At 40.3% G+C, this 10,436-nt stretch overlaps 1 protein-coding gene across 10 annotated transcripts in view; it reads left to right on the top strand.

Moving 5' to 3' along the window:
• The first annotated feature begins 235 nt into the window (after positions 1-235).
• IKZF1 (IKAROS family zinc finger 1) overlaps positions 236-10,436 on the top strand; it is a 96,250-nt gene continuing 86,049 nt past the window's right edge. For 7 of the 10 annotated variants that reach the window (XM_044453531.1, XM_044453521.1, XM_044453500.1 and 4 more), the window contains exon 1: positions 236-404. In XM_044453531.1, coding sequence (XP_044309466.1) covers positions 251-404 — 154 coding nt within the window. In that variant the 5' untranslated portion in view covers positions 236-250. The other 3 variants (XM_044453482.1, XM_044453473.1, XM_044453465.1) reach the window with 3 other exon arrangements.

Genomic DNA, 10,436 nt, shown 5'->3' with positions numbered 1-10,436 from the left:
CTGAAGGATGGTGGTGGTGGTGGTGGTGATGATGATGATGATGATGATGATGGGCAGCTCCTCGGCAGGTGTGCTCGGGGCTGCCTAGGAGAGGTCGGAAGCTGCCTAGGAGGGGGTGTTGCCGTCATCATCTGACAGGCTCGACGAGCCTCCCCGCGCTTGCTCTCCCTCCTTGCCCACAAATGAAAAAGCTCCGCGCAGCCGGGCACAGGGTCGAGATGCCCGCCGGAGCCTCCGGCCGCCTGCAGAGATGTTGCACTGGAATGAGGAAGTGGAGTGGCGAGGGGAGGGCCTGAGAGCGGAGCTGCCTTCTGTCGCTCTGCTGGGGCGAGGAGCAGCGGCGGCGGCACATGGAGCTGGAGAGCTCTGGCCGACTTGTCTGCATCCAGCGCCGGCCAGAGCAGGTACCGTATTCCTGCGCCGTAGCGCGCAAATCCATTTGTTGCCCCTTTTTTTCTTCCTTTCTTTTGCGTGCTTGACACTTGTGACTGGCAAAGGCGACCGCTTCCTTTCTGCACCTGTTTGAGCTCTGCTCTCTGGCTGCCGCAGCAGCAAGCAACTACTTTCCGGGAGGAGACTTTGGGTAAGGAGGAAACTCTGTGTAAGGAGTGAGGGAAAGGCGCTCGTCGCGAAGTGCGTAGACTCGGAGCAAGTGCCGAGGGTTCTTCCTTCTCGCCCAGGAGCGCCTCTGTGACCTCGGGTCTGCTGGCAAATCAATATCGTATCGAAGTCGATATTGCCATCGGCATCGGCAGAATCTTTCCAGAGGAAAAGGGAGACGTAAGAAAGTTTTAAAGGGACGGACTGGCCCTAAAGTTTAGGAGATGCTTGCTGAGTTTGTCTGGGGCTTTTTGTGGGTGGGGTGCGTGTGAAGTTTGCATTTGTGCTCATAGCAAATCGATCGGTTATAGTTTGGCAAATGGAGACGGGACGGTTTTGCGAGAAGCACTTCAAGTCTGCAAGAAAGAGCTAAATTGGGCAAAGGGAGAGATTCTGTACCTGCGAGGTAGACTTGAAGGGCGAGCTACAAAAACAACCCTACATTAATTCGGAGTTGATACGGGGATGGGGTTCGACTATGCAGGGAAGGAGTTTCAGAAAGCCATTAAAGAAAGCTGGAATATCAATTTTTGAAAGCATGTCAATATTACAAGAATTTCATTTTCTCCCAAAAGTTAGGATGCAGACACCCAAGCCAAGAAAAATTTGACTGAGATATATTGATTTCTGAATTTTCATTTTATAAAATAAAAGGTTGGCCTTGTGGAAAGCAGGGGTGCTCAGTAGAACATCCAGAGAAGGGGAGTAGGTGGTGATTACTACCGAGGAAGAAGCGAAAGTCTAAATTTCCAATGAGTCGCCATGCTAGGCACTCAGAGCTATACCAGTTTAGTGCAACAGTCCTGTGGCACCCTAAAGGCAAACAACTTTACGATGGTGTTTGTTGTAAGGAATTGCCTACTGTAGTGGATGGATGAATCCATGGAACCTCTTTCCACCCTTAAAAAGAAATACTATGTTTCTTCTATGATCTAGCTTAGGTCCACGGGCCATAGTAGCTGATACCCAAATGAACAATCCCAGTGTAAATCTCATTGAGTTTGATAGCATTTTCGCAATATAAATGGATATAGGGTTGCCTTAAGTAATTGTTAATGCTCTTTAGTAAGACAAAAAATCAAAGGAGCTGTAAAACTAATCCATGATTTACAAAGAGGAAAGATACCAAGTTAGATGGCTGTTACCAAAAGCTGGCATGCAGAAGAAGTTTGCTTTGGTAGTTTTTAATTTGGGAGTTCATGGGTATTTAAGGGGGAACTTTCTCATGTTCATGAGTGGTATGTACTTGAGAAAAGAATTTACACTTTTAATCTTCTAGATTAAAACTTGCTATTGAATTTCAAGAAATAAGTCCAATTTCCAGGTTTCTGAATATAACTTTAAAAGGTCTACCAAGACTAGTGTCATGAGAGAAACTCACCTTTTTAGGAGTATCTGCAAACTTTATTTCTTAATAGCAACATATTACCGATTTACAAGTAAATGCCCGTCGCTATAAACACTACCATTTACGAGGTCAGGCATGGGCTACAAAATTAGTGTTTTAACTTGAATAACTGAATACAAAAGTGGTTCAGAAGATAACACTTATTTTTAAATAGTGTCATCATAGCAAGAAGCTTATGTGCTGCACAGTACAGAGCAGCAGATCTTTCCTGATAAGTTCACATGTAGAAATGAAAATGAAGAATGAGGAAATCCACTGTACTTGTCAACAGTGTAACTTGTAATATGTCATTAGCTGCATGATATGCGTTTCTTCCATAAGGAAGCAAGGTTAACTATTGAAAACCAAGAGTAGGGAAGTATATTTAAGCTGTAATTTTCAAAAAATGTATTTAATATGAAGTAAGCCTCAATAAACACCATAGGTATTCCTTCTGTGTAAACCACAATGGATCACACTATTAGCAAACCAAACATCAGGCACAAGATCCAACCAAATATGATTGTTTTTACTGGAATTTAAATTAGATCGTATTCTAAATGGCTTCGGCGAATGGGGCGGCATAGAAGTTCCCCAAATAAATAAATAAATTCCTCTAATTATTTCAACTACTTTCTCTTTATAAAACTATACATTTTCTTAGTTCATGAAGCAGCTGCATTTAATTTTCATGATTTAATACACCCTTAATATATAGTTGATGCTAAGATGTAGTATTTTCTATGCAAATATATGTAGCTATCTGTTTGTCTTTCTCTCCTGTAGACAAATAAAAGATTCATTTCTACACACACCTATTTTGCAGTGTGTCCCATCCAACTCAGTAGGATCTATTCCTAAAAGCAAAGTTTATCGCACTGGGCTGCACCATTAAGGCATGGAAACAGTCACTACCATTTTAAATCAATGAATTTCCCAGTTGATACGGATGCTTAAGAGCTCTGGGGTTGCCTGCACCCCCAGAAGGTGTTTGTTCCAAAATGCTGAACAAGCCAGGCAAAGTCAAGCTGTTAAATAAAGTCAAGAGTTAAACAGGTGCTAAACATCCCCTTGAAATCGACTGGACATAAGACAGCAGTCCTACACAAATATAGCTGAAAGAAAATAGGATTTATTTCTGATGAAAACTCAGAGTGTGGCTTAGTTTAAAATAAATCTCACAAAAAGTCATAAACTGTTGACTGGAGTTCTAGAAATGAGTTGTGCCCTTCAGTTTAAGTCTTTGAGCTGCAGTATAACAGATGTTCCCTCTTTCTGAGGAAATATACGTCCTTATACAAAATACTAAATTCAGGTTCAAGTGACTGAATTCATCTGATTTCCTCAGATGCTTTTGCCAGGCATGTAAATTTGTTCTACTCTTGAAAATATTTTTAAATATAATTAAATAAACATAATAAATATATAATTGATAAGGAGGAGGAATTAAGATTACTTAGTTCTGTTCCTAGATCCAGAATGCTTTGCTTCAGAATAAGCAAGTTTTCTGAATTAGATCAGAAGTTGTATGAAGAAACTGAAGTTTTAACAGACATTTAAGATCAGGCACTTGCACTGAAGAGAGAAAAACATTTGTGTCATTTCAAAACATGTGCAAATGGTAATTTTAGGCTAAACACAGGCTGTATAAAAATGATTTCCAAAGATTAAATCCTACCCTTTTCAAAGAGTATGCATGAAAATCATATATGTTCAGGGAAACATATATCATACACTTAGAAATACACTTTTATTTAAGAAACTACAATATGCATTAACACCAGTGATTAAAAGAATATGTAAGAACTTTGGCAGATATTTCTACCTTCTCTGCAGACGGGGAAGTAGTTATATAGCCAGCTCCAAATATTTCATATTGAAAATGGGATAAATATTAACTTGTGCTGATGAATGAAATTCAGATTATTTACAGTTTAAACTGAAAATGCAGTTCTACTCCAAATATTTCAGATTAAATCTGAATACCTTGAGATTTAATAGACATTGGTAAAATTGTAATTTAGTTGCGTACCCCTCAGAATAGTGTTATCTTTACAGTTCTTTGTGGGACACAAGCCATGCACATTAATGGGTCCAGAGTAAAAGTAACTGTGCCCAAGACTGGAGCAAAAGAACAGCCTAAACTTGGCATAATTGTAATTTGTATGTCCAGATATCAATGTATCTAATTAACTGGCCCATTGATACCATGGTTATTGTACCAATATAGCTGATCTTTCACTAACACAATAAAATCTTTTCAGGTTTGTTAACAGACTATTTAGTTTACCTGATCAATTTCATTTAAATACAACTGCATATAACCGAAACCTAAAGATTTGGCAGCTTTTTGAAAAATGTAAAGATTTGGCAGCTGTTTGAAACAAGGAATGTAATTAATAAATACTACCACTTGCTAACAGGCAGAAGACTATCCTGATATTTTCATTTTTCATTCCTTTTGACAATCCTTTTGAAAATAAAAGAATAGAAAAGAAAATTAAGTGTGCCCTTAAATCTCAAGCCTACCAAATGACTGCTTGATCTACAACTTAAATTCATTGAAGATTACATTGCACTAAAGATTTACTAGAAATGCAACTTCATATTAGGATGACCTGTTGAAACAAACCCATTTTATCCTAAGTTGTGCAGGTATATTTGCTGTGGCTCTGGTAAAAAGGCTTTTCTGATTTTTATCCAGACGTTAGAGAACACTATTTCATTATATTTAAGAGCTAGCATGAAAACCAAGAGATAAAGTTTTGGGTAGAACTCCTCAAAGAAAAGCAGAAAACAAACATTGAAACACTTAAGCAATATTTCTTTTGGACTCATAGGCAACTTCTTTTTTCCTCTGAAGAGAGCCTGTAAAACTGCAGTGCTGATTTCTTATTGTACACAATTAAATTGCAGAGGGGCACAGGCAGTGCTGAACATTTGTCATGTGCCATCTACTCTCGGACTTTGGCTTTGAAGACTGTGGGATGCTGCAGAGTTTCAACATGTGCTTAATGGGTGATTTCTCAGCATCATAATAAGAACATGATTCAACTCTTCATTTAAATGTCTTTCATTTTTTATGTTATTTCTTTGGTTTAACTGAATCAGTTTGCAGCTGTTCTGAAATTCATGGTCATAGGAGAAACAAGTTCATAATAGTATTTGAAGGTAGTGTTGGATCATGTTTAAATTAATCAGGGAAGCAAAGTAAAATCCTCAGATACATATTGGTCAATGTAATGTATTTACAATACACGATGCTCTAAGGTAGGGATGGCCAGCTTCGTCAGCCAGGGATGGGAGTGCTCCTTCATACTGTAAAGCAGCCATGCCCAGCCTTGCGCCTTCCAGGTGTCCAGCATCAGTTCCAGCCAGCATGGTCAGTGGTCAGGAGTGCGGGAAGTTCGATTCCAAAACCTCTTTGGGGTATCAGTTTGGGGAAGGCTGACAAGAAGGTAGAAAATTGAGTATACTTCTTTTCAAGGTGCTTTGTGGGCATTTTATTCTGTTTCGACATTGAAGGAACTCCGAGTAACATTTTAGCATCAAAATGACCCTGTGAGGTAGTTTAAGTTACAAAAGAATAGTTGGCCCAAGGACACCCATGCACTCATAAGAAGGGTTTTACTGAATCAGACCATGGTGGTCCAACTGGTCCAGCACGCTTGTTTCCAGCTCCGGCTTTGCTGATGCCTCTGTGAAACACAAAATAGGCATGAAGGCAGCAGACTTCTTTTGTTAGAGAGCCCAAGCGTCTGGCTTTTAGAAGAATATTGCCTCTGAATATGGAGGTTCCTTTTGAGTAATTTGGCTAATGACCTGTTAGGGCCATGACTGAACAGAAATTTGAATCTGGTTTTCCACCGCACAAATTCACCATGAAACTTACCTGCCTTCCCCGACCTTCCAGATGTTTTTGGGCCTTAACTACCATGAGCCCCTGCCAGCATAGCAAGTGGACAGTAATTCTGGGAATTGTAGTCCCAATTATCTGGAGGGTTTCAAATTTTGCTAAGCTGCCCTGAACAATATGAAATTGTTTCCCTGTATATTAGGAAATGGCTTGGATGTCTTTTTTTGTAAGTCAGTAAGTATACCTTTGCTTACCTGTGAAATATTTTTATAGTGATCAAGTGCAACTAAATTTTAACTTATAAGCCTTGTCAGGCTGTACATTCTTGGAGGCAAACTAGCACAGATACTTTACGACCACTGTTCCCATTTGCAGACTTATTCCCCTTTGAAATAAATGGAGTTGCACTGGTTGGTGTGCAGCAATGCCAGTTGAATGCATTTGTAAGTCATGCAAAGTGTGGACACCAAATTAGGAATTTCTCAACATCGTATACTGTATTGTGCCCTGTTGGAAAATGTGTGCTCCTTTTGTCCTATAATAAACTCAAGCATCTGTTAGACAATTCCAGAGAAAGGTTCTGGGTGAGTGAGTTCCATTTCCCCTATTCTACTTCCTGTAGCCATAACATGTAACAAAACACTGTGGAAATCTGGGGCTTCATCACAGAATTTTGCACACTTCTTAAGTTTGGTGGAGCTTTTGGAGGAAAACCTACCACTGTTCTATCTTTCTAGTATCTGTTCTTTGGTGTTCAGCAGAGAGGCATAACTGGAGTTCAATAGCTCAGTGTGGTTCTTGAAATTCTCCATCCTCCAAAGAAATGGGCAACTGATTTAAAAGCTACCTTTTCCTCACTAAGAAAGGGACAGACACATGGGCAGAGTCCAGGGGTCTGCAGCCCAGGGGGCAGCCAACAGTCATGGACTGGTGCAGAAGCAAACTCCATTTTAGCCCTGTTGTTGTGATGGTGGTAGGATTTACCTTAGTTTAAAACTGAAATGTACACATTCTCAGAGTATTTTTTTTTTAAATCAGATTTGGCAAATAGTATTGTTTTCATTGTTTTAAGGAATCAGGGACATAGGAGCTGTTTTAAAAACATGGACTCTGAACTGTGAGTGGAAGAGAGAAATGTTAATTGTGTACTTAACTAGCAGAAGTATGACTAGTAACTAGAGTTTAGTTTTAATGCATTCCCAGGGGAGTTGTTGTAAGTACTTAGATCTCTTGCCTATTCCTACTGATTTATAGAGTCATTTTAAAGATGGAGAATGATCAATCCTTTTCAATAATACTGTGGACATTATGCTCTGAGAAACAGAACGAGAATGCCCAGCCCTCATTGTCTGTTGTCCCAAGCCAGAGACACCTGGGGCATGATCCAGCGGTGGTGGCAGCTGCTGCAGCAGCAACCTTCCCACACTCCAGAATTGGTGGTCTCAGAAACAGCAACCTCCAACCAAGTTGGCAAAGCACCCCAATCTGCAGTGGTTAAAAAGAGATCCAGCAAACTTCTTGACATGTATGTCACCTTAGTGGTAAAGAGCAAAACATGAAGCAGATGCTTCTGCACCTTGCTTGGCCCAGCTATTTAAGCCATGAGTGCAAAGCAGTGCTTCAACTTTCCTGCACAACATTCTATAGTGAAACTGTGACATTCTGTGACATTTTCACACAGCACTGATTGTAGCTCAGATCTGCCAGATCTTGGTCAATTTCAAACTAGTCAGCCCTCTTCATTTTGTTGGGTGCTGACTAGACAAGTGTAATTTGGGCTCAGGTACAAATGAGATAAAGGGCAGATTTATAAAAGGAAGGAGTAACCATCCTATCTTCTTTCTCTCCTTCCTGCAAACACCATAGCAATCACACTGTGTAATGGGCATGGTGAGCTGCAGTGGGGCTGCTGCAGGCACTCTTCAAAAGCCCCATGAGTGGAGAAGCTGAGCATCAGAACAGCTCACAGTTGTGTACAGAGCAGTCCTACAAGGCTACCAGCAACAAAGGATACTAGCTGGTAAGAGTGCTATTGTCAGAAAGAGAGGATATAAATGTCAACAAATGAATAAATACACATATATAAAAGGGCAGCATCCCATGCAATACTAATGTTAACACCAAGATTAGAAAATATATCTGCACCAACACTAATAGCAGGCAATATGCCCATAGCAGCACCAGTACGAGAAAACCCATCATACCAGCAAATGCTATCGGTACTGAGCCAGCAGTGCAATGTAATTTATGTTAGTGCTGGTGTCAATTTGGATACTGCCCAATATTTCCTGTTTAGTCACCTGCAAATTATCCTACAAATGACCAGCTGAATGGCTACCTACAAATATGTAAGGATGTAAGAACAGCTGTACTAGATCAGATCAAAGATCTCTCTAATCCTGGACTGTGACCAACCCAGTGCCTATGGGAAGCCCACAAGCAAATAGCAACCTTCATGCAATAAAAATGGAGCTGTCACAGATATATGTGGCTCCAGCCTTCTAGCGTCTTGTCTTTTTGTTGTCGCTGTTGTGGTTTATTACTGCATTGCCCTCAACACCTGAAAAAATCAGTCCAGAGACATATGGCTCCCATTACCCCTATTTCAGTCCTGATTCACTATTTGGGAACCAGGGATGTTGCCGTGATTGCAAAGGAGTCAACAACAGTGAATGTTATACAGTAGTGATAATATGTGTGGCCCTTGAAAAGGGACTACCTAACTGTGGAATTTCCAGGTGGCCTAGAGGTGATTCTTAACTAGTACTGGGGGGTATGTCCTTGTGCACTCAATGTCCATGTTGATCTTGCTGAATCGTTTCTTTAATCTGAGTCCCTCGAATACTTCTGTTGGGAAATAATGGGCATAGCACAGGAAGAGTCAACTTTGTTGAGTCCATGGACACACTCAGCAATTTGAGAAACTGTCCTAGGTACCACCTCAAAGAAGTGCCATGGAAGGTGCATTCCCAAGACAAGAACCTGCCCAGTTCTGTTGTTCAGTTCTTGTTTGGTTTCATGATTGCAAATTGTCTGGAGGGCATTTGCCAGTTGGCTGGTATGCAAATCTAATAAATAAATGAATGAAGTGCTGTTTTAAACCAGGTTTACTCCAAATTGATACCATCCAGATGTTCTGGACATGAACCATCTTCAGCCCCTGCCTGCATGGTCAGGAAGGATGGGAGTTGTAATCCAAAACATCTGCAGGGCACTGGATCAGGGAGGCTATTAAAGAGAAGCATAGGGCAACTGAAGTGAAACAGGAATTTACTTGCTAGCTGCAGAGGTGCAGCAAGCAAAAATTTAAGCAGCCTAATTTGAGGGAGGGTGTGTGCATGTGTATAGAGCGGGCCTTTTTTCCTTCATCAATACTGCATCCCTTCTCCTCTGGGAAGGAAATAAAGTAGTTAATTGAAATAGTGGAAAGCGCTGTCTATGTAACACCAGGTCAGGGACACCTATATTAATAATTTTAATCCACCCCATTGAAATTAATGGGATGTCACTCATTTAAAACTGGAGTTAGCAGGCACAGAAGTGCTGTAAGCAAACCAAGGCAAGCTGAAGAGGTGGTCAATATGTTGCTTGAAGCTATTTTAGCCTTTTGCCTATCTAAGTAGCAAAAAGGCATCTGGAAATTCAAGTTGATGGTTTTTTTGCCCCCCCTCCCCAATTTGAAATGCAGTCCTACAGAAATTAGGAAGCAATGTCAGAAAGTCTGAATATAGTCCCTAAAACACATTAGAATTGAATAAATCACACTGAGAGTTCTTGCCCTGACCTGGGTCTCCTATGGACGTTAGGAAACTTTGCTACTCTCTGGTCCATCTGCAGAAAGCTTATTTCTTTATCAAATGAACCACTAGTTGACTATTAGGAAGTTTCTCAGGGCAGCAGTTCTGTGTAGTGAGGCATACCTAAACCCCTTAATTGCATTGGTCTTAAGTGCCCCAACTCTCCTCAAGACTGGGTTTGTACATCAAGCTTTTACATATTCTGTCATATTTTCAGTGAAATGGAAGATTCTTCCACTTGCCCCCAACATGCTGATTTGAGTACATATGTGGGAAAATGATGGAGAGCTATGAAAATAATCAAATACATCCCCTCTGTTATCACTTACATTGGTACAAATTGTCCAAAATAGAAGGAAGTGTTCTTAATAAATAGTCTAGTAGATATTCTTGCAAGCATTCATCATGCAGTGACAACAGATGACTGTAAAACAGTTATCTGTAAATATTTGTACACTGGTGATCTCTAAAATGTACAGTTATTTAAATTTTTACCTACCCTAGAAATATTTCATGTGTACAACCTAACCCTGCATATAGATCCTTGAGAATAATTCCCAGTAAACTCCATGGGGCTTTCTTTCAGGTGAGGTCACAGAGTAGACTAAATATGCAAAAAGGAGGCAGGAATAGACTACCATCACCAGGTAGGTAGGTACCTGATGTTAAATGTAATTTGTAACAGTAACTGTCAATTCCTATAACTAACTAGGGTAGAAACAATGACTAAACATCCCCCTTTTTTCTATAGAAAAGTTCCATATAGATGTGCTAAGAGAAAGCAGGAGGAAATGAA

The sequence above is a fragment of the Varanus komodoensis genome, unplaced genomic scaffold, assembly GCF_004798865.1.
Source record: "Varanus komodoensis strain SLA01 unplaced genomic scaffold, ASM479886v1 scaffold10, whole genome shotgun sequence".
Classification (NCBI taxonomy): Eukaryota; Metazoa; Chordata; class Lepidosauria; order Squamata; family Varanidae; genus Varanus; species Varanus komodoensis.
This window is presented reverse-complemented; position numbering and strand designations above follow the sequence as displayed.